Source organism: Caretta caretta, chromosome 5 (genome assembly GCF_965140235.1).
Source record: "Caretta caretta isolate rCarCar2 chromosome 5, rCarCar1.hap1, whole genome shotgun sequence".
NCBI classification, from domain to species: Eukaryota; Metazoa; Chordata; order Testudines; family Cheloniidae; genus Caretta; species Caretta caretta.
In genome coordinates this window covers 111,905,585-111,930,875 of record NC_134210.1, presented here as the reverse complement: position 1 = coordinate 111,930,875, position 25,291 = coordinate 111,905,585, and the positions used below count along the sequence as shown (strand labels likewise).

The 25,291-nt window shown below is 45.6% G+C and overlaps 1 protein-coding gene across 1 annotated transcript in view; it reads right to left on the bottom strand.

Annotated features, from left to right (window-relative positions):
- SH3GL2 (SH3 domain containing GRB2 like 2, endophilin A1) overlaps window positions 1-5,845 on the bottom strand; it is a 157,228-nt gene extending 151,383 nt beyond the window's left edge. The window contains exon 1 of the mRNA XM_048850882.2: window positions 5,587-5,845. Within this exon, the coding sequence (XP_048706839.1) occupies window positions 5,587-5,631 (45 nt within the window). The 5' untranslated portion in view covers window positions 5,632-5,845. The remainder of the gene's footprint in view (window positions 1-5,586) is intronic.
- Between the last annotated feature and the right edge of the window lie 19,446 nt (window positions 5,846-25,291).

Below are 25,291 nucleotides of genomic sequence, written 5' to 3'. Positions count from 1 at the left end.
CTGTGTGGACACAATAGTAATGAATTCCATACTGAGCTGCCTAGATATTTTGTAATTCTGTATTAAACTCACTCGGAGGGCCTGACTCACCCTCATTTATATCATTGCTACTTTCACTAGAAGGTCGGTAACGTGATGTTCAGTGGCCAGTTGACAACATTGATACATTAGTGAATGTGCACAAAGCATGAAAAACACCAACACTTAAAGGAGCGCCACGTGAAGGTTGTCGTCTTGCAACCACCAGGTTTTGATTTATGTCGGAAAGACTGATGCAGATTGAATTGCATCAGGACATCTCATGGGAGATGTGTACAAACCCTCTTTAAATGGAAAAAGAGGCAAACACCTGTATGCGACTGTGGTCATCAGGCACAAACGATGGAGCACATTATATCTGAATGTCCTCTTCACTCTTTTGCCAGGGATCTAAAGGACATTCATCAGCTCACTGCTGTGGCAATGTGCCGGCTATCAAATCTAGATATAAATTTGTAATTGTTTCTACCTACACAAGCCATACAAAAGAAGCCCTCATTTATCCAGGTATAAATCTTGAGTAACTCCTCTGAAGTCTACAGAGTTACACTGCAGTAAAACTGTTGTGAGAAGAGAAACTGTTCCACAGAATGGAAAAACAATTGCACTACTCCTCACTAGCAAGTGCTACATTTGCCCCCACTTTTCATTGACTAACTACTGCTGCTCTTGATGCCAGGGCTTCAATATATAGGGAACTCTGCAAAATTTATTCCAATAAATACCTTATACACAGTGTGTAAAACTCTATAGATTGTTTTGTTTGTTTTCCATTTTATAAAGTAAAGAAGGAATGAAAAACAAAATGTTGAAATTGGATAAACAGAGAAATTTAATTCATGTGATTTTGAAATTATGGTCGGTACAATCAACTCCTTTGTATGGAAGAAAATGAAGTTAACATGATTTTTAGTAGTGCCGAAAAGCTTTATATTTTGTAACAGGGAAATATTAGTGTGCTTATGGTCAGAAATTATGTATGTGTGTGTTTGAGAGAGAGAGTGAGACACACACACACACACACACACACATACACACACAAAGGGGAACAATGTTATGAACGAGTATAATAGCTTCAGAGGTGGAAGTGTACAAAAAGAATTAAATGCTGTAGAATGTTTCTCTGGACTGAAGGACACAGTAAGCCTAGAAAATTACTTTACAACTTAATGGTATACAAAAAGAATTGGGGTCTATTAACAAATGAAATGTAATCTTGCTGGTAAATATCTCAAACATTTCATTTCTCAAGTAAAATTTGCATATTTGCTGTGGTAGAGGATATAACATTCAGACACCTGTATGTATTCCGCACTGCTTTCCACAATAGGACCTAGCTAAAATCTAGGCAATAAAATAATTTGGTCCTTGCAACACCCTGACACATTTAGAAACCAATCTTGTGTTTTCAAGAGAAAACAAACTATTCAAGAAAAAGCAGTAGAAAGTACAGGTGTAAAAAAGAGAGTACTCTAGGACACAGCAAAAATCAAATGTTCCAAAGTTTTAAAACACTCCCTGTATGGTTTGGGAGTACACTGCAACAAAACAGGTCACTTGTGAGTAGGTATTCATAGATTCCAAGGCCAGAAGGGACCATTGTGATAATTTAGTCTGAGCTCTTGTATAGCAAAGGCTATAAAAATCCCCCCAAATAATTCCAGTTTGAACTAGAGTAAATCTTTTAGAAAAACAGCCAGTCTTGATTTACAAATGCCCAGTGATGAAGAATCTGCCATTAAGCTATCATAGGAAGTAATACCTGCCAGGTAAATTTCCTACCAACTGTGAAAATCACTGAAAAGGTGTTTGTTCTTAGTTGATAGACCTCATTCTATAGCAAATATAGGCCCATATCCTGCAAACCCTAATGAATGGGACTCTCATGTGAGTAGGGTTGGCAGGGATGGGCCTTTGATTTTTCAATCAGCAGCATAAGTAAATAAAGGGCCCGATCTTGTGACTCTTAATCTTTAGTAATTTTCACTCATGCCAGCATTTCATGGCATGAGTATGAATTAATTGTATAAATCAGGGTTGGCCTCCAAAATCCCTAAGTTGTCTGCGGCCAGGTTGCTAAATTTGGAATTGGACTGCTATTTTGGTTCCAGCTAGTTCAAACTCTTCCGACTTATAAATGGCAGTATCGCTGCTTAAAGGAATCCTCAGAATCAGCGATGTAGTATGAGAATGTCATCTTAAGGATAGCACAGTATAGGTGCACCCATGTAGCATGCTCCATCCAGGAATGCTTCTTATTTACTCCTACTGTTCATGAAAGGATTCTCTTTATTGTACTATGAAAAGGAGACTGCGTAAATTTTACCATTATAAAGTAGGCTTCAACACACCCTCTCCTTAGATTTGGCTAGTACAGCACTGGAATTTTTACGTTGGGTACTAGATTTCACTGCAGTGATATTGATTTTTTGGCTTCTAATATGCATTGGAGGAAATAGAGGGAAAATAATAGTTGGTTGTCCCAGGGCCTTAATTGTAACTGCTGTGCATCTGTCATGACCATGACAGGTTGATGTGAAGGATATTTAACAAATGATGCAGCTCAGTATGATATGAATGACAAGATGCAATGTTTTGCTCTGTGCACAGTTGTCAATAAAGGTATACACCAATATACACCATTACATTCACAATCATAATGCCTTTTATTTATTTTTAGGTTGGAGGAAATCACAATTAGAACCAGAATTTGAGTGAGTCCTCTACTGGATGGAGTTAAGGAATTGTTGCATTAGATCAACAGGCACACAAAAATAGGCACACTTTTCCTAGAAACCTAAAAGAGATGAGAAAAGGAAAAGGCACAGGTTCCCAAAAGGTGTTATACCATATTGAATTTTGCAAGCCTACTTTTGGAGTGTATTTACAATGGCCTTATGCTGTTCCCTGAAGACACTTCACAATAAGGATTACTATGTAACATCTGATATTTTTACCCATTTTATATGTGAATGGAAGACAGAGTCAAATTTTAATGTCAGTCACAGCAGTGTAAAAGCAGAGTAACGCCACTGACTTCAATGAAGCTATACTGGATTTCCACCAGTGTAATTGAGATCAGAATATGACCACAGATTGCATTTTAAGTACTATTTTAAGTTATTTTTTAAAATAAATTTGAGTTTGGTGAAACTTCCATCCTGCTCTCTCTAAAATAATGTAGAGCACCTACAGGAGCTGTAGGCCGGAGACCTGGTCGATCCCCCACCCCCATATTAAACCAGCCATGGGTGAAACTCAGGAGTTCACCACTAATTGAAAAGAAAAAAAAGGAATGTTTTGCAGCTGATAAAACAACCCCACCTCAGGAATGTCCCTAACGAGAGTTATAACCCCCAAGGCTGTAAAGTGGAGACACCCGGGTGCTAGGAAATTGGGGAAGATACAGAAAGAGACTCAATAAATGGTAAAATAAGCTCTAACCAGTGTTTTTATGCCGATCATCTGCATAAACAGAGAGGGTCACAACTAAGTTACAATTTAGGTATGAAAGATAACATGTAAAAACTTGGGCAGGAAGGAGGATACATAGGTGCCAGTGTGTAATTGGTTAAAATTTCTGTTATTTAGGAGTATGGGATAATGTGATAGGTTTAGTAAATTTGGAGGACGTAGCTAGTTTTACCTGTATAATGTAAATGAAAAACAATGTTCTTTGGGAACCATTTCCGGACTGCAGTTTAACATCAAGCTACTGGAACTCTGACCCCTCTGCATGACCGTGACGTGCAAAGGCATCACCAGGAATCCCCAGATGAGTGGATCCTGACTGGCCATTGGGTGAAATTTGTCTGTATATTGGGAGTGGTGAGCATAAGAGATTTGCTGGGTATATGTATTCTGTGTTGCTAATGAATAGATGTTTAGAGCACAGCTGTTTAAGGCTCTTTCACTGGGAAAAGGTTCTGCAGACCTGAGGAGCCCTGATCCCGAGGGAAAGGGCGGGTATTTAAATTGACCAGGTTTCTTCCTGAGCCCCATGGGTAAGGATAGGTGCCTTACACCCTGAGCCTTTGGAAGGGAAAGGGTGGGGGATGCCTAAATTGATTGGATCACACCTTGTGCCCTTGGGAGGGTATAGGCAGGGTGCCCTAGATTTTCACAGGTAACACAGCTGGTTCTCCTTACCATACATCACACCACCAGCTAACATATTGGCTGTAATCTGAATATTACAGTATATTGGTGATTTACAGAAACAATGAGAAGAAATCCAAATGAAACCCAGGCTTGTGGGATGTGCAGTGTAAAAAGTCCCTATTTTAAGGCCGGATTTCTAAACCAGCCTGTATGTAACATCTGAAATCCAACAAAATTAATTCTTAAATTAGTGCGAAGCCTACTTTGGGATTCAAAGAGCAAGCGTGTCCTGACATTAGTTTAACTGTAGATAAATCTGCCAGAGGTCTGAGTAGGGCTATGCAGTTACAGGACAAATGAAACCAACACAGATGATCCTTTGGGAGGGTTAAGAGGGGAGAGAGAAAGCTAACCATAGCAGTTCAGAACACTGTACAACTGCTCCTAGGATGGAGATTTCAGAGAGTGCTCCCAGTGCAAGGTCACAGGAGGAGGAGGACTTTACATAATCTCACAGGCGGCCACACAAGGAGGCGCAGTTTTCACCGATGAAATCATACCCCAAGCAGCCCAGGGAGCAGTTGTGGCAGATGCACCAAAGCGCATCCCGGGGGGAGAAGGGCGGCAGAGCGGGTCCTCCTGGAGTACAGTAATTCAATTGCTAAGCCGCTCTGCGGCGGCAGCGAGAAAGAGGAGCCTGCAGCGCAGGACCCGGCAGCAGAGGCGGCTGCCAGCCGAGCCTGGGCTCTAACTGCTCAATAATGCAGCTGCGGCTGCCAAGCGGGGCTGGAGTGAGGGACCCAGTGACCGCGCTGCGCGCGCCTCCTCCTTCCCCGGGGATGCGGTACCTGCTGCAGGGGCCCTGAGGGGAGCAACCGCCCAGCTCCCGCAGCCGCCTCCCCCCCCCGCCCCACTCCCACGTACTCCCCAATTCCTCGCAGCGAGCTGGGTCCTGCAGATCAGCTGGGGGGTGGGGGGGGGCCGCACAAGTCAGGCGCGCGGGGCTGGGGGGTGGGTGGGGTCTGACTCCTTCCCTCGGCAGCTGTCCGCTCTCAAAGCAGCGGCACCAGCCAGGATCCCCCCACAACTTCCCTGAGGCGAAGCAAGTCAAGGACCCCCCCACACACACCCCAGTCCGCCGTGATCGCTGGGTCCGACCACCCCGGAGAGCTGCGCCCTCCAGGGATTGCCTCTGGGCATTGCATCACCCCATCCATCCATCCCTCCCTAGGGCTCCACACCAGAGCTCCAGCTTCCAGGGTCCGGCTGGTGCCCCCCAGTCGCGTGGCCCCCCGCAGAGCCCCCCACACACAGACACACACAGACACACATTCGCCTCTTGCTCCAACTTCCTTCCCCGCGCTGGGGGAGCGGGCGCCGCAGGCAGCCTGAGCCCCGGGCAGACACCAGACATTCCCCCTCTTCCGACCCGGGCCGCTCCTGTACCTGGGTGGCTTTGTGGAACTGCTTCTTCAGCCCGGCCACGGACATGGTAGGATGCTGCAGGGAAGCGCCCCGGCCCCGGGAATGCTGCTGCTGCTAAGAGGATGGGAGCGACTCGAGGACCAGATGGCTGATTGCTGCTGAAAGGGGGATTTCTCTCGCTCGCTCGCTGCTCTCAGATCCTCTTTAACCCAGCGAACAGGTTATCAGAGGCCAGTCTGTGGTGCAGAAACCCTGACGTCAAAGAGAGGGAATCCAGCCTCTTAAAGAGAAAGCTGTCCTCCCAGTCCTCCTTTCCTTCCCCAACCCTCAGGCCCTGGCCTCAGAGCAAGGGTCCCTGCTTCCCCGGCTTTGTTCCTCACAATATGACATACGCAGCCCCTGATTTCTCAGCTGTAGAATTGTTTAAATTAGAGCATGGAATTAAAAAGAAAAAAAAAACAATCAGACTGAGATCTTTATTTATAATGCGTGTATAGGATGGATTTCCAAATCCTGAGCGCCCTGCTTTGAGCTCTGCCCCTATGGCTGTGTGCCAGGGCTCAAGCCCTCATTGGGTCGATTTCTTGCGGCACTTTTTCTACAATTGTTTATGTGCCGGAGGCAGAATTCCTATGTGGTTAGAATGAGGCCCTACTTTTCAGACCCTGAAACCCCTAAGATGACAAATGAAAGTGACCCAATCTTCCTAGGGGCTCAGCAGCTTTGGCCTGCACTCAAGTGAAATTGGAGTACCTCTGGAAATCTGGCCACTTTAAGACACAATCCCTGAAACGCTTATGTGACTGCTTAACTTTCTGCCCATGTGCATAATATTAAGTAGGTGTGTAAGAGCTTGCAGGGTTGGGAAAGGCTGTTGGCCCTCTCTGGGAAGAAGATGTTTCGGGGGGGCTGCAGAGATGAGTTGACTGAAGTTCTCCAGGAGAGGAGGGAATGAGGAATGTTGCAAATCCCCAGAGGAATGGGGAAGGCTAGGAGACATGGAAACAGCTCAGGAAACAGACCTTGACTGCTGCGTAGAGGGCCCTGAGCTGGAACCCAGAATAGATGGCGGGTTTCCCTGGCAGCCACTCCGGGAGTGGCACTGTGAGGCAGTGAAAGAGAAGCCTGCCTGAGACTTCTGGAGAGCAGAAACCTGGATGCACTCCCCCTGGAAGGGGAAACCACATTAGTGACCTGGCCGGAGGACTGAGGCATGAAGAGCATAGTTGCAGCTCCTGTGAGTGAGAGACTGCAGAAGAGAAACTGATGGGGTGTAATCACTGGAAGTGGCAGTGGCCTTGACTGAGCTAATTCCCAGAACTGTCCAGCAGTAAGCAGAGCAACCCATCACATATGGGCAATATTTAAGGAACAATGTATTTATATTGAAAGTAGGTTGTCTGGACTTGGGGTATGTCTACACTGGCAGAGTTACAGTGACAACAGTTACAGTGCTGCTCAGAGAGCGCTGAAGGGAAACCGCTGTTGTGTGATCACACTGTCAGCTACCTGAGTAATTGCGTGTGGCACTTACAGTGGTATTTGGAGCAGTGCACTCTAGGCATCTCTTCCTCTTCTGCCATTAAGAGTTGTGGGAAGGAGGAGGGGGTCGCGGGGCATCCTGGGTCCTGTCCCACTGCCCCGTGATGCATTGCTTCGCATCCCAGCAGTCCCTGTGCTTCCGTCCACATCTTTCAACGATTTGTGTACTGCACGCTTTGCCTCTTCGGTCTGCAGGAATGGATCCCGCACTGTTGACCAATATGCTGCTCGCTCTGACTAACACGTCACGAGTGGCAGTGGAGTTATTCCTTAAACTATAAAGGCAAGAGGAGTGCAACATTGATCTCACCACGTGTACTATCTACGACACGAGATTGCTTGTGGCATTCACGGAGGTGCCAACCACAGTGGAAAGCTGCTTTTGGGCTCAGGAAACAAGCAGAGTGGTGGGATCACATCATCATGCACGTCTGGGATGACGAGCAGTGGCTGCAGAACTTTCAGATGGGGAAAGCCATTTCATGGGACTGTGTGATGAGCTTGCCCCGCCCTGTGGCACAAGGATATGAGAATGAGAGCTGTCCTGTTGCTGGAGAAATGCGTGACAACTGCACTATGGAGGCTGGCTACTCCAGACTGCTACCAATTGGTCACAAACCAGTTCGGAGTGACAAAGTTGACCACTGGACTCATGTTGATGGACGTGTGAAGGGCCATTAATTGAATCCTGCTCCAAAAGATTGTGACTCTGGGCAACGTGCATGCCATTGTGGATGGCTTTGCACAAATGGGCTTCCCTAACTGTGGAGGAGTGATAGATGGGACGCATATTCCAGTTCTGACACCAGATCACCTAGCCACAGAGTACATTAATCAGAAGGGGTATTCCTCAATGGTTCTCTGGGTGCTTGTGGATCACCGTGGGCATTTCACATACATTAATGCATGCTGGTCTGGAAAGGTGCATGACGCACACATCTTTTGGAACACTGGCCTGTTCAGAAAGCTGCAAGCCGGGACTTCCTTCCCGGAGAGAAGATCACCATAGGGGAAGTCAAAATGTCCATTGTGATCCTGGGAAACCCTGCCTACCCCTTAATACCGTGGCTTATAAAGCCATACACAGGGAACCTTGACAGCAGCAAGGAGCAGTTCAACAACAGGCTGAGCAAGTTCAGAATGACCTTTGAGTGTGCTTTTGGCCATTTAAAGGCCTGCTGGTGCTGCCTATATGGGAAGTTGGACCTGGCTGATGACAATATTTCTGTGCTTTTAGCTGCATGCTGTATGCTCCATATTTGTGAAGGGAAGGGTGAAAGCGTCACTCAGGGCTGGACCACTAAGGCTTAGTGCCTGAAGGCTGAATTTGAACAGGCAGAGACCAGGGCTATTAGAAGGACACATAATGGGGCCATAAGGATCAGAGATGCCTTGAGGCAGTAATTTGAAGCTGAAAGCCACTAATAGTTGTTGCTATACTTGGGAGTGCAGTGCTTGTAATGCTAGAAGGTGATTGTGATTGGTGCAGACAATGCGCTATGAAGGTTTAAGAAAATTGTCTGTTGCTTTGTAGGGCTGTTTGCTTTCAATTAATGGAATAAAGATTGCTTTCAAACCAAAACAATTCTTTTATTAAAAAACATCAACCGGAGGAGAAAGACAAACAAAAAACCACATCAGCACTGTGGGGAATGGGGGAAGGGAAGGTCCCAGGAAGAGGAGGGGTCCCAGGACGGTTAAAGATTTGTGTATGTCCAGATATCATATGCAACCTTCTCCTCTGGAGTACAGTGCAGCTTGTACTGTACTTCAGCAGGACTAAACTGCAGAGGGAAGGGTGTTGAGTGCAGTGCGTACTGGGAATCCACAGGGCAAGATTGTGATGGGGCAGGAGTGGAATGCAGAGGGTACAGACTGGAGCAAGGAGGTTGATAAGAGTGTGTTGGCGGTGTCTTGCAGGGGGGCACATGGGAAAGAGTTTTGCAACAGCAGCTGCAGGGGAGGGTGGGCGTAGAGCTGCTTGGTTTGCAATGCTAGTAGTGCCTGGAGCGGGTCCACTTGGCGCTCCATAACATTTAAGAGCTGCTCCGTGGCTTCATTCTAGTGTGCTGCATTCTCCCTCTTCTTGCTGTCTCGCCACTTCTTCAATTCTTGGGTTTTGGCCATGGAGTGCATCATGACATCAAGCAGAAAGTCCTCCTTAGTTCTTCGTGGCTGCTTTCTAATTCTGCACAGCCGTTCAGCTGGTGATAACAAAGAGGGAGGCTGGGCTCCCAAGGTCATCTCCGTGAAGCTAAAATGCAACATTTTTCAGAAGCAGTACTGTTTGCAACACAGACCACTGATTCAGTGATTTAAAACACAGCCACTATTCACGTACCCGTCACAAACTGGCTGACCCCGGGCAAGCCCACATGAGCCACAAGACCCCCAAAATTCTGAGTAACTGCAGAGGCGGGGGAAATCAGTGTTCCAGGGCAGTACTGTACACTGGGCACATGGCTCTTGGGGAGAGCCAGCACTGTAGGGGCGACCTTATAATCATTCCTGTCCTCACATTTTCCACATGCTGTGTTCATTATGGAAGATATCTCACTGCTGAGGGTGAGCAGGGAATCAAGGGAGGGTCTTCTCCAAGACTGCGGCTTCCATCCTGGCCCTTATGCAGCTCACCTGTGTGCAGCAATGGTCCCCTCCCCAGTGATGGCAGAGTGGCATGGGAAAGTTACCCTTAATGGGGCAAGAAATAAAGCAGCTCTGCCAAAGAACCTGTGGCAGTGGATTCCCAGTATCTCCATGAGAGTTTCCTGGAGATCTCTAAGACAGATTCTCATGAAGTGAGGGAGTCAATCAACACCCTGTTCCACCGCTCAGACTAGGCATATGGTGGTACACACATCATACAGACACAAGCCTGTTTTCTGCAACCCTGCACTGCAGTGTGTCCCAGTCATGGCCCCTTTCTATCATGCACTGTGAAATCTGTCCATAGGTATCATAATTCCTACGGCTGGAGTGCAGCTGGCACTGGATGGCCTCCTCTCCCCAAATGCTGATGAGGTCCAGCGGGGGATCGCCTGGTGCAAGGAGCAGGCCTGGCCACCTGGAAGATGCGCTGAGACCACTGCCAGCATCACCGAGCAAACAGGAAGGGGACTTTCAAAATTCCCAAGGAATTTAGGGGTGAGGATGACAGTTGGTCTCCTGAAGGCAGGACAGTAGAGTTCAAACCTGTCATAAATATAAAGGGAAGGGTAAACCCCTTTGAAATCCCTCCTGGCCAGGGGAAAGCTCCTCTCACCTGTAAAGGGTTAAGAAGCTAAAGGTAACCTCGCTGGCACCTGACCAAAATGACCAATGAGGAGACAAGATACTTTCAAAAGCTGGGAGGAGGGAGAGACACAAAGGGTCTGTGTCTGTCTGTATGCTGCTTCTTGCCAGGGACAGAACAGGAATGGAGTCTTAGAACTTTTAGTAAGTAATCTAGCTAGGTATGTGTTAGATTATGATTTCTTTAAATGGCTGAGAAAAGAATTGTGCTGAATAGAATAACTATTTCTGTCTATGTATCTTTTTTGTAACTTAAGGTTTCGCCTAGAGGGGTTCTCTATGTTTTTTGAATCTAATTAACCTGTAAGATATCTACCATCCTGATTTTACAGGGGGGATTTCTTTATTTCTAATTACTTCTATTTTTTTATTAAAAGTCTTCTTGTAAAAAACTGAATGCTTTTTCATTGTTCTCAGATCCAAGGGTTTGGGTCTGTGGTCACCTATGCAAATTGGTGAGGCTTTTTATCCAACATTTCCCAGGAAAGGGGGGGTGCAAGTGTTGGGAGGATTGTTCATTGTTCTTAAGATCCAAGGGTCTGGGTCTGTAGTCACCTAGGCAAATTGGTGAGGCTTTTTACCAAACCTTGTCCAGGAAGTGGGGTGCAAGGTTTTGGGGAGTATTTTGGGGGGAAGGACGCGTCCAAACAGCTCTTCCCCAGTAACCAGTATTAGTTTGGTGGTGGTAGCGGCCATTCCAAGGATAACGGGTGTAATATTTTGTACCTTGGGGAAGTTTTGACCTAAGCTGGTAAAGATAAGCTTAGGAGGTTTTTCATGCAGGTCCCCACATCTGTACCCTAGAGTTCAGAGTGGGGGAGGAACCTTGACAAAACCAATGACCAGAGGGGCAAGAACAGGCACTGTGGGACACCTCCCGGAGGCCAATTGCAGCGCTGTAATCAACCAGGGTGTCCACACGGGCACCGCAGCGCTGTACCCCCCACGCAGAAAGCTGTACGCCTCTCGTTGGGGTGATTCTTTTACAGCTCTGCTACGGCGCAGTTTCTGCACACTAAGTGGCTTGGCAGTGTGTACACCTTGGGAGTTACAGCGCAGAAAGCTGCTTTACTGTGCAGAAACTTGCCAGTGTAGACAAGGCCTTGGAGTAGAAGTTAATCACCAAAGCCGTGTCTAAACTGCTACTTACAGCGCTGAAACTTTCTTGACTCAGGGATGTGAAAAAACACCTCCTGAGTGATGTAAATTTCAGCGCTGTAAAGTGGCAGTGAAGACAGAGCTTCAGAGCTGGGAATCGCACTCCCAGTCTGGGAACTCTTCCCCTCACGCGGGTGGTTTTATTACAGCACCGGGAGAGCTCTCTGCCAGCGCTGGAGTCGCGACTACACAGCCACATTAAAGCACTGCCTCTGCAGAGCTTGAACGTCGGCTGCGTAGAGATATCCCAAGAGGTAATGGACCTCAGAGATGGCCCATCCGAGCAAGAGGGCGTTATCACTCCTCCCTAATCAGCTGGTGAGGTAATCCAAGGCTCAGTTGACCAGCTTTGCACCCTTCCAAAACTATCAATGGAAAAACCATCAGAGGAACGACCAATCAATCAAAACCACTTAGGAGTGAAAAAGGAACCTTAAGATAGAGAGTCACCCTGGCTGTGAATAGAAACAAAAGACACTCTGGATCCATTCACTGAGGAAAACCCTTTGCAGAAGGGGTACTTTCATGAAGGTTTGGATGATGTTTACTGAGAACCCAGTCAGCTCTGCAATAGACTAAACCTTTTTGTGGGGAGGAGGGCAAAATCTACTTTATTAGATAGGAAAGGTAACTATTAATAAGTGTAGACCCCAATTAATATTTATGGTTTTGTTTTGTATTGTAACCATTTGTGTCCATCACACTCTCATCTCCAGTAAAATCTTTATTCTTTCTTAAATAAACCTATTTTTGTTTTAATAAAAGTGCTCACAAGTCCTGTGTGGCTTACAGGAGTAGTGGTTTATGGTACAGCTGGTAAATTGGAGTTCACTGCACCTTTGGATCTGGAAATTCTGTGAGTAGTCAGTCTCAGGGGCTGGATATCAGAGAAGTATAATTCAAAGGGCTTTAGGGTGCACCTATTCATAACCTTCAAGGTGAAGGATGGGCTGGTATAAGCCCTGAGGAGGGAGCTTTCGTGGCTGAAGGGCTGGTAGTGTTGAGGAGCTAACACCCAGGTACCACAAGAAAGATTCCCTCTCACTGGAGGCCGGGGTTAACAAGGTGACTCTCAGTTTTGGGTAAGCTGAGATGCATCATCATCCAAACACTTTCCCTATTTTTTTTTTCCTGTCTCATCATCAAGATATTTGATCAGAAGGTTTCAGAGTCAGTCTCTGGAGGAGGATGAAAGGTAAAAGGAGCTGCTTACAAAAAAAAAAAGGGTGGGAGGAACAATTTGAGCTCTCTTCAGATCAGAGCTTTGAATAGAAATTGCTTTCCATTTTTTAAACTAAATCTTTCTCAGTTAAATGGAAAGAAACATTGCTTCTGAACTTTAAAACTGCACTGGATAAAGCATGAGAGAACATATCCTCGGAAGCCATGCTGACCTGTCAGGGAAATGAATTGGATAACTTAACACATTTTTCACATTTTACCTCTATGATTAACTGGTTACCATATTCTGCCATTGTTTTTTTTTAACATATGATTAAAAGAAATCATATTTAATTTATTTTTAAATGAATACATATACAGATAACCAAACAAGCTAAAATATTAGAATCTGAAACTCCACTCCTTTCATATTCTTCTAAGAGGTGATGATAGATGGAGAAGAAACTTTTGCCCTGAGAGGAAGTTACCGGAACTTCCCATTGATCATAAGAGGTTTTGTTCCAGACTATACAAGAGTAGTAAAACAAATACTGTATGTTATCTATATTTCAGTTCAGTAAGCCCTCAGCAGAGATAACAGTACAATGTCAACCGTCAATGATTGATTCAGAATTGTAGTCAATCAGAAGTTCAAACACTGTTAAGTCATTGTTATATACTATTACCCCCTCTCTTCCCGGCCTCCTGGGAGTGCTGGATCCCTTCTGTAGCTAGGGGCTATGCTGGGAAACTGTTTTAAGGCTATAGGTAACGCTAATTAGAAAAAGGATTTTATCTAATATGAAAGTATAAAGCCTGAGATTGTGTCTTTACGGTTATTTTCTGTGTCGCTTGTATATGTCTGCTTTCCCCCCTACTATTTTATCTTTAGATATGTGATTTTTCTAGTAAATAACTTTTTGTTTATTTTTATGCCAAACAGGTCTCTGGTGTACAAATTGTGTGGAGTACATATGCTAAAGTGAGCTGGTAACTGGGGGGCTGGTTTCATGACTTTGCGGATGATGAACCAGAGGCAGTCAGAGTGTCTGATAATTAAGAACTTGTGCAGGGTGGATTTGGGGAGACCTGGGATTTGAAGGGCTGTTCATAGGATCACAGAAGATTAGGGTTGAAAGAGACCTCAGGAGGTCATTTAGTCCACCCCTTTGCTCAAAGCAGGACTAACCCCCAATGAAATCATCCCAGCCAGGGCTTTGTCAAGCCAAGCTTAAAAAAACCTCTAAGGATGGAGGTTCCACCACCTCCCTAGGTAACCCATTCCAGTGCTTCACCACCCTCCTAGTGAAATAGTTTTTCTTAGTATCCAACCTTGACCCCGGCCCCTCAAATGCAACTTGAGGCCATTGCTCCTTGTTCTGTCATCTGCCACCACTGAGAACAGTCTAGATCCATCCTCTTTGAAACCCCACTTCAGGTAGTTGAAGGCTGCTATCAAATCCCCCCTCACTCTTCTCTTCTACAGACTGTTGGCATCACCCTACAAAGAGTAAGTAGACTGGTGAGAACCAGGGTGAGACCATATGCTTGTTGGTAGGCTACTGGCATCAGGGAATTGAGCCATAACTTCAACACATAAAGGACACAAAGTTACAGGGCAGGCAGTGACAGAACCCGTTATTGATCTGTGTGGACTCCAAGAATATCAAACATGAGCACACATGCACCTATCTAGACACTTTAAAAAAGAACCTTCCATTTATAATATCTAGTTTATCAGTAGATCTCATCTTTTATCTCTTTCATCAATAGATCTCAAACCACTTTACAAAGGGGTCAATATTATTACCCCCAACCATCTCCCCAGAGCATCTTTGTGGACATTTCCCTCTTCTCTTTCCTTCTCCTAACCTGAGATTCCCTCCGCCCCTCTTTAGTGATGTCCTCTCACACTCTATTTGTTGTGGCGTCTCTCCATTTCTTCCCTCTATCCCTATACTGTATAGTATGCCTCCCTGTATGGTAGGTCCCTCCTTCCTTAACGTCTTTCTGGGATATCTCAGCCTCTGGCATGGATTTTCACCCCTCAAGTATCTTCCTTTTTCTTCTTTCCCCTACCATACGTATATTCACTCCCAGTGGCTCTTTCTGACAGTTGGATCCTAGCTTCATTCCCTTCCCCATGCTAGATACCCCCATAAAGAGTTCCCATTTCCTTCCCCTTCCGCCACTGCCACATGACCTATTCCCCATTGGTGGTCTCCCCATTCTCCAGTTCTTTCATTCTCTCCCAGTTCTCCCGGCATTGAGACACGCAGCGTGAATATGTGAAGTTGACTGAGGGAGCAGTGAAAAAATAGCATGAGAAGCACAAGAAAGCAGCTTCTGAATGTCCATGGCAACAGGAGCAATATTCTCTTGCCACATGAGTGGGGAACCGCAGCCACATTATTTATTTCAGGCCTGATTTGCTTTGGACAGTCAGGAAAACAGACCAGAAACCTGAGGTTAACCAAGGCCAGGTGGGATTTTTAGCGAGCATGCAACACTTCCTTCCACAATGTCAGCATGACAAGTAGAACAACAATTTAAGGCTGGTTTGCTGGGTACTGGTTTACAGCCACAATCCTTACCCCCCAAATAAAAATCTATATAATGTCATATTGCAGTCCCAGTCTAATGGTCTATAAACCATAACAGCACACTAACTGAGGTGACTGTCACTGTGTTGGCTCTGCCAACCAGGCCCTAAACAATAGAGCCAATTTAACCACAAGGCTAAGTTCTCCATCTAATGGCTGAACCACTGGCTCTCTGCGCATCCTACAAATTTCCACAATCAAGATTTATATGGACACCTGCGGGGCCACTAGGCAGCAGCAGCTCTATCAGAGGAGCTAAAAACAAACTCCCCCTCCAGCCAAGCTAGTAGGAATAGTGCTAAGCTTATTTCTGCTGGAATTGCTATTTGCATAGACCCATGCAATTAAATTTCTATAAAAATGCACAGCAAGTTACTTGAGAATGGGTAAAATTATCAAGAGGGCCTAAATGATTCAGCAGCCTAAGCCCCATTTTCAAAAGTGAAATGTCAGAAGTGACTTTAATGGGATGAAAGAAGAAAAGGAGTACTTGTGGCACCTTAGAGACTAACCAATTTATTTGAGCATAAGCTTTTGTGAGCTACAGCTCACTTTATCGGATGCATACTGTGGAAAGTGTAGAAGATCTTTTTATATACACACAAAGCATGAAAAAATACCTCCTCCCACCCCACTCTCCTGCTGCTAATAGCTTATCTAAAGTGACCACTCTCCTTACAATGTGTATGATAATCAAGGTGGGCCATTTCCAGCACAAATCCAGGGTTTAACAAGAACGTCTGGGGGGGGGGGGGGGGGTAAGAAAAAACAAGGGGAAATAGGTTACCTTGCATAATGACTTAGCCACTCCCAGTCTCTATTCAAGCCTAAGTTAATTGTATCAAATTTGCAAATGAATTCCAATTCAACAGTTTCATGCTGGAGTCTGGATTTGAAGTTTTTTTGTTGTAATATCACAACTTTCATGTCTGTAATCGCGTGACCAGAAGGATTGAAGTGTTCTCCGACTGGTTTATGAATGTTATAATTCTTGACATCTGATTTGTGTCCATTTATTCTTTTACGTAGAGACTGTCCAGTTTGACCAATGTACATGGCAGAGGGACATTGCTGGCACATGATGGCATATATCACATTGGTGGATGTGCAGGTGAACGAGCCTCTGATACTGTGGCTGATGTGATTAGGCCCTGTGATGGTGTCCCCTGAATAGATATGTGGGCACAGTTGGCAACGGGCTTTGTTGCAAGGATAGGTTCCTGGGTTAGTGGTTCTGTTGTGTGGTATGTGGTTGCTGGTGAGTATTTGCTTCAGGTTGGGGGGCTGTTTGTAGGCAAGGACTGGCCTGTCTCCCAAGATTTGTGAGAGTGTTGGGTCATCCTTCAGGATAGGTTGTAGATCCTTAATAATGAGTTGGAGGGGTTTTAGTTGGGGGCTGAAGGTGACGGCTAGTGGCGTTCTGTTATTTTCTTTGTTAGGCCTGTCCTGTAGTAGGAGACTTCTGAGAACTCTTCTGGCTCTATCAATCTGTTTCTTCACTTCCGCAGGTGGGTATTGTAGTTGTAAGAATGCTTGATAGAGATCTTGTAGGTGTTTGTCTCTGTCTGAGGGGTTGAAGCAAATGCGGTTGTATCGCAGAGCTTGGCTGTAGACGATGGATTGTGTGGTGTGGTCAGAGTGAAAGCTGGAGGCATGTAGGTAGGAATAGCGGTCAGTAGGTTTCTGGTATAGGGTGGTGTTTATGTGACCATTGTTTATTAGCACTGTAGTGTCCAGGAAATGGATCTCTTGTGTGGACTGGACCAGGCTGAGGTTGATGGTGGGATGGAAATTGTTGAAATCATGGTGGAATTCCTCAAGGGCTTCTTTTCCATGGGTCCAGATGATGAAGATGTCATCAATATAGCGCAAGTAGAGTAGGGGCGTTAGGGGATGAGAGCTGAGGAAGCGGTGTTCTAAGTCAGTCATAAAAATGTTGGCATACTGTGGGGCCATGCGGGTACCCATAGCAGTGCCGCTGATCTGAAGGTATACATTGTCCTCAAATGTAAAATAGTTATGGGTAAGGACAAAGTCACAAAGTTCAGCCACCAGGTTAGCCGTGACATTATCGGGGATAGTGTTCTTGATGGCTTGTAGTCCATCTTTGTGTGGAATGTTGGTGTACAGGGCTTCTACATCCATAGTGGCCACGATGGTGTTATCAGGAAGATCACCGATGGATTGTAGTTTCCTCAGGAAGTCAGTGGTGTCTCGAAGGTAGCTGGGAGTGCTGGTAGTGTAGGGCCTGAGGAGGGAGTCTACATAGCCAGACAATCCTGCTGTCAGGGTGCCAATGCCTGAGATGATGGGGCGCCCAGGATTTCCCCTTGTTTTTTCCTACCCCCCCCCCCCAGACGTTCTTGTTAAACCCTGGATTTGTGCTGGAAATGGCCCAACTTGATTATCATACACATTGTAAGGAGAGTGATCACTTTAGATAAGCTATTACCAGCAGGAGAGCGGGGTGGGAGGAGGTATTTTTTCATGCTTTGTGTGTATATAAAAAGATCTTCTGCACTTTCCACAGTATGCATCCGATGAAGTGAGCTGTAGCTCATGAAAGCTTATGCTCAAATAAATTGGTTAGTCTCTAAGGTGCCACAAGTACTCCTTTTCTTTTTGCAAATACAGACTAACACGGCTGTTACTCTGAAACCTTTAATGGAATGTAGGCTCTCGAATGCTTAAGTCATTTTTCAAAATGGGATGTAGGCTCCTAAGTCACTTAGATACTTCTTAACATTTCAACTGAAATGTATATCCTGAAAGAGAGAAACAAACAAATGCCCTGCTCATTTCAGAATGGGAGAATTAGAACAGCATTAGGCTTAGTGTAGTAACAGGATCTCACCCCCACCCCCAACAGCCTGATCCCATAACCACTGAAATCAATGAGTCCTTTCATTGACTTCAATATTATTATTTAATATGTGTAGAGCAGTTGCACCGAGAGAGCCCAGTCAGAGAGCAGGGCCCCATTGTGGTAGGTGCTGTAAACGCACATAACAAAAAGCTTACACTCTAAGTAGTCTGTGGGTTAGGACCTTATACTGGAAGTATGTGCAGTCCAGAGGGGCAGGAGCAGGACTCTGCTCGACTGACTATTTGGTAAAAAGCTCCTTGCTGTGACAACACCCACAAGTGTAACTGTGTGTGGCCATTAGGAAACCACCATCAATGTGAATTTACCCATAGTATTGTCAGCTCTCACAATGTGATCGTTAGTCTCAAAACATTCGGTTATTTCCTGGGTAAAATCCTGCCTCCACTGAAGTCAATGGTAACACTTTTACTGACTTCCAGAGAGCCAGGACTTCATCTTGGCTTTGCTTATACAATGAAAGTCCATTTTCAATGAGCAATGCATCTTAAGCAAGATACAATCACCGCTTGCAGAGGCAATAAAGTCATTGTTGTTTCAAATTCATGCATTCTTTATTTATTCATCACACAAATAGGGGGATAACTACCACGGTAGCCTGGGAGGGGTGTGGGAGGAGGGAAGCACCGGGTGGGGTGGTGGATGAGGGGAGGAGGGAAGGACAAGGCTACACTGCACTTCAAAACTTATTGTATGCCAGCCTTCTGTTGCTTGGGCAGTCCTCTGGGATGGAGTGCCCGGAGCCCCTTCGCTTTCTTGGGCGTCTGGGTGAGGAGGCTATGGAACTTGGGGAGGAGAGTGGTTGGTTACACAAGGGCTGCAGTGGCAATCTGTGCCTTTCCTGCACCTCAACCATATGCCAGAGCATATCAAAGTTTGATCCTCCAGTAGCCTCAGCATTGCATCCTGCCTCCTTTCATCATACTGCCACCACCTTTCCTCTTGATCCCGCCACCTCTCTTGTTGCTCCAGCCATCTATCCTCACATGCGTCCCTCCTGTCCTTGCGTTCATTTTGTGCTTTCCTGGACTCTGCCATTGTTTGGCTCCACACATTCTGCTGGGCTCTTTCAGTTTGGGTGGACTGCATGAGCTCAGAGAACATTTCATTGCGAGTGCATTTTTTTCACCTTCTTATCTGTGCTAGCCTCTGGGATGGAGATGCTTGTCGCAGCATTGAAACATTTGCAGCTACGGGACGAAAAAAAGGGAGATTAAAATTGAAAAAGACACATTGGCCATTTAAAAGAGGGGCTGATGTTTTTGGGATAACGTGCAGCACAAACCCAACTAACCCCCCCCCACAACCAATTCTCTGGAATGATCGCTTCACCCCTCCCCGCACCGTGTGGCTAACAGTGAGGATGATTTCTTTTCAGCCACAGGCAAACAGCCCAGCAGGAACGGCCACCTCTGATGTCCCCTTAATAAAATTCCCCTATTTCAACCAGGTGACCCTGAATGATATCACTCTCCTGAGGATAACACAGAGAGATAAAGAATGGCTGTTGCTTGAATGCCAGCAAACACCAGGACCACACGCTGCCATACTTTCTTATGCAATGATTCCAGACTACATGCTACTTGCCTGCCGTGGTAAAGTGTCCTACCATGGAGGATGCAATAAGGCTGTCCTCCCCAGAAACCTTTTGCAAAGGCTTTGGGAGTACCTCCAGGACAGCTTCATTGAGATGTCCCTGGAGGATTTCTACCCCATCCCCAGACATGTTAACAGACTTTTCCAGTAGCTGTACTGGCTGCGTATGCATCCCAACTCTTCAGGGCAAATTAATCATTAAACATGCTTGCTTTTAAACAGTGTATTATATTTACAAAGGTACACTCACCAGAGGTGCATTCTCCGCCTTCAAGGTCCGGGAGCCCGGGTTGGGAGGGTATTTCCTCCAGGGTGATGAAGAGTTCTTGGCTGTCGGGGAGAACGGTTTCTCCACTTGCCTGGTGTGTGCTATCTTCAACCCTCCCCTCCTCCTCATCTTCCTCATCGCCAAAATCCTCATCCCTGTTGTGTGAGACTCCCCCTTCCAGGTGTCCACGGACAGGGGCGGGGAAGTTGTAGGGGCACCCCCTAGAATTGCATGCAGCTCATCATAGAAGTGGCATGTCTGTGGCTCTGACCCTGAGTGGGTGTTTGCCTCTTGGGTTTTTTGGAGGCTTGCCTGAGATCCTTAAGTTTCACGTGGCACTGCTGCAGGTCCCTGTGATAGCCTCTGTCCTTCATGCCCTTGGAGATTTTTTCAAATATTTTGGCATTTTGTCTTTTGGAACGGAGTTCTGATAGCACGGATTGGTCTCCCCATACAGCGATCAGATCCGGTACTTCCCATTCGGTCCATGCTGGAGCTCTTTTGCAATTCTGGGACTCCATGGTCATCTCTGCTGATGAGCTCTGCATGGTCACGCCATGGTGGCCAAACAGGAAATGAAATTCAAAAGTTTGCAGGGCTTTTCCGGTCTACCTGGCCAGTGCATCCAAGCTGAGAGTGCTGTCCAGAGCAGTCACAATGGAGCACTCTGGGATTGCTCCCGGAGGCCAATACCGTCGAATTGCGTCCACACTAACTCAAAGTCGACCCAGCGATGTCAATTTCAGCGCTAATCCCCTCGTCGGGGAGGAGTACAGAAGTGGATTTTAAGAGCCCATTAAGTCAACAAAAATGGCTTCATTGTGTGGACAGGTGCAGGGTTAAATTGATCTAACGCTGCTAAATTCGACCTAAACTCACAGTGTAGACCAGGGCTAAATCTGCAATAGTGCACACTGAAGCACACACTGATATCTATTTATTATGTTCATCGTTCACCCTCCATTCACTGGGGAAGGATACTCTTCTTGGTATCTATTAAAGTACTTATATGGTCCTTATCATTGCAGTATCTGAACGTCTCACAATCATTAATGGATTTTATCCTCACACCACCCTTGCGAGATAGGGAAGTATAGACCTCATTTTACAGATGGGAACTAAGGCACAGCATAGATTAAGTTACTTTCCCACTCTCACCAATGAAGGCTGAACCAGAAACTTAAGCCAGATTTCCTGAGTCCCATACCAGCTAGATCAGTACACTAACAATGATGAGTGCATTACACAGATCATTAGATTCTGATAATCTTATTTATGTAAAAATCATGCTTATTTCAAACAATGGTGAGAAAGATGGAACTGAGGCATCCATTGTGTCCATATAGTATCTTAATTAAAAAAAGTCTCTCTAATAATGCAACCGATTCTTCCATTAAAAAGAAAACATGGTAGCCACCTCTTAATGTAGAAATAAAGACAAGATACAGACAAGAAGTTCCCCACAAGAAAAGGTGGAGAAGTCTGTCTTGAGACAAGCAGGATAGAAAAATATCTTTAAACATCGTAGTGTGAGTTACTGGAGCTGTTTCATACAAAAAGAACGGAATAAAACAAGGTACATTTTGTCATTCCTAGCACTGACATTTTATTGCTCTCCCAAGCAATGTGGCAGAGAAAATAAATAGCTGTGTTTCTGTAACAGGCACGATATAAATATAAATCCCCAAAATATTTAGCCCTCAAAAGCATCTGAATCCAATTCTTCATCTTCACAGCTTTAATCTTCTTTCTTAGGAGGTTAACAGATCAAGTGTACCCCAAAATAAAGGTCTTCTCTTTATAAAGGTACACAAAGCTTAATTGGACACAACACCAATACCTTAACATTTCCCTCAACAAATGCACATTAAACCAGTGCAAGCTCTTTCTTACCAGGCTCAACAGCAAACAGGAGACATCAATACTTTCCTGCAGTACCCCTGAAGCAAGTCTTTATTTTATCTTGGCAGACAGAAACCTGCAGTCAGGAAAGTCTGACAGGGCTGCTATCATTGGGCTCCCACTGCACTTGTTGTCCCTCTCAAAGGCACTTGTATCGCTCTTTTCCATATAAAATGTGTCCTTTTCCTCTTCCTCTTTTGCAAAATTCTTGGGCTCCTCAGTTCCAACTCCATATGTGAAAAAGTGTTCCAGGACTATATCACCACAAATCTTATTGCCCAGGGGTGCAGTCTAACTTGAGCAGTAAGCTAGTACGGAATGCTTGTGTGTATGCTGAACTGCTCTATGCACATAAAGCAGAAAGTACAGGTTGATATAATTCAGAAGTCTCTTCAGTGTTGTTCTCTGCCTTCAGGCCAACATCAACAATAATCTAACTGGGTTGAGATTCTCATCCCTTGTACACGGTACACTGGCCAACCTGTTAAATAAATAGCTTGGTCCTCTAACCAAGATACACATCTCACTGCTCCAGAACTCATTTTTAGTGTCTTAATTTGTTGGTCTAGCTACTTTTAGTGAGTATTTTCTATCTCATAATACCCTGTGACCACTGCAGGAATAGGAGATTTAACAATAGTCAAGACTTACAAGTCTTTGGCAGATAGATCTGATACCAGAATTTAGCCAGGACAGTTAGGTGCAGGGTAAAAAGGTAACAGTGATCTAAAGCGGACAGAGGCTGCTTAGAAACAGGCCCCTTTTGTAAGGCTGCTACTAGTAGCATACGGATGCTGTCTCAGTCAGATAGGTCTGTTCCTCCTAGCCACTCTTCCAGCAATGAAACTCGCAGCACTCTATGAACAATAAACAGAGAACAGAGAGGAAGTAGTACTCAAGTACTACAGAGCGGGTGTTGCTTGCCTCTGTGCATCTGTGCGCGTGCGCACACACACACAGATCATCTTGTGGCAACAGTGAAAGAGGAAACTCAGAGTTAATTATTGGGACATTCCCAGAATAATTTTTCTCCATTCTGCACTGGTGAACCAGAAGACTTACCAACATGGCCCAGAATGTGCCTGGCGCTTTATGGGTGCACAGATAGGGGAGGCTTCATGGAGCCTTTCCCCAACCCCCACTTATGTCAAGCACAATGTCAGACTGTTGACTGCTCCCTGCTAGCTGCCCCAAGGACATTAGCCACCTCAAAGAGGGCCGGGGGGGAAGTGCCAATGCTCTGCCCACGTGTAACGCTGGCTGGCCGTTGAAGGGAGTGTCCTCTACATCCTCCTAAGGAATGGTGCAGTCCCCACCCACTGGATCTATATAGCGGCAGATCCTGCCACCTTTCACCTGGCCTGCACGCCCCTGCACTGATTGGTCTTTATGGAACAGGTACCTTTAGCATTATGGCACCTTCATGGTGCCTTGGAGAGAGGGTGACTGGATTGCAAGTGTGAAAAATCGGAAGTTGGGGTGGGGGGTACTAGGTGTCTATATAAGAAAAAGTCCCAAATATTGGGACTGTCCCTATAAAATCGGGACATCTGGTCACCCTACTTAGAGAGGCAACAGCCCCTTGATGTGATCACTTTGCTCATGCCCTTGCTGCATTGCTCCACTGCTGGGGCCTAAGTGGTGCATGGGGCCCTGGACTGCACATCGCCTCAAGCAAAGAGGGCTAGGGTGGTGCGATAACTGCAATGGGCCTGACTAGTTTTACACTTGATTTATACCAGTGTAATCGGAAGAAGAGTCAGGCCCAATGTCTTACATTCAATTACTTCTCTATTAGCAGCAGATCCTGAGCCCCTAAGCTGAACAGACGTTAGCACTTCCACGCTGTCTACTCCCAGGAGACAGAGCATTGCAAAGAGGTAAGAACCATTTGTACATGCTAAAATTAACTAATGCTTCCCACAGCCTGTGTATCCATGGGCAGTCTCACAATCAAAGTCCTGTCTCAGAGTCCGCTGGGGAGAGAGCACCGTAGCAAGCAGTGGAAGTATTTCTGATAACTGCATGGGCTGCCGCATCTATGCATGTTTGTGTACCACAATTCCTTGTGTTCATTACAGATGAAGGACCTGCACAGATATTTCCTCACACCGATGGAAGCTGTCTGGATGGATTGATAAATAAGCATAAACTAAAGATGTTTCTTGCTCAGACTTTTTTCTTTGCTTGTTTTTCCAGTTGAGTGAGTGAGTGAATGTTTCATTGTTCTATTTATTGTTGCTCCATTGGGGATATTCTTTAAACGTCTTTCAACCTGTCACTTAAAATCTAAAAAAAACATACCTGGAGCTGCAACTGCAAATCTGGAGCCCCTAGAAAATCACTTTATAAGACCCAAGGCCACCTTCCTCCCCCTGCCCCATCCCTACCATCGTATCAGCTTCAAATTGCTCTGCTAACTGGGAAGGCCATTCAGGAGGTGCTGTTAATAGAGAATGTGTTCTGAGCTGTCATGTGCACTGGGGCAGAATCAAGTGAAATAGTGGATGGAGCAGGGGATCCTGTGAGGTGCCACACCCAGGGTCATTATGAAGGGGGAGATATCCTGATTCCCCAGAAGCTTCGGATTATCATGCGAGCCCTCACACAGGACAAAGTGGTTAATGTTCCATTCCACATGACACTGGAACACAAGCAGCAAACACCACACGACTATTTCAACCTCACAGCAAGAACTGCAGGCGTTAGTAAATACTGACCTCTGAGAGTCCTGTGTCAGAGATATTAGCCTTTCAGAACCCTGACCCATGTCAGGTGCATTGGGCTGTGGGGGAAAAAACCAGTCAGGCTCTTACGCGCATTCATGTGTGGCACACCATCATGACGAAGCTAGCCTTAGGGAGGCAGATGATGAACTACAAACTGAGGTTTGGCAGCACAGTCTGAGCCAGCCCTGGCCATTGCACTCTTGTGCCCCAGCAATAAATCTATTTAGATAATGTTATAAACAAAATCTGCAATTACTCAAATTGGGAACAGCCAACCAATGTAGTACATTAACTGCTTATCATCTACTTCATTAACTACACATAGCAACTGTCTACAAGCAGCAGTACATTATGGCAATGCAGTTCAAGATAACTATCACCTATTCTCCAGCTCTGATACATACATGAATGACATTGAGCCAACCCCAACTCCTCTTCCACAGGCCCTAACCATGGCACTATTTATTTTAATAGTAACAAAAGCTAAAAACAGCTGTGTCGGCATTGTGGCTGGGGCTGAAACTTGGGCTCTGAAGCCTGGGGATGCCCTTAGGCACCTCTAATGGGTCATAAGCAAGGACTGAATCAGGGA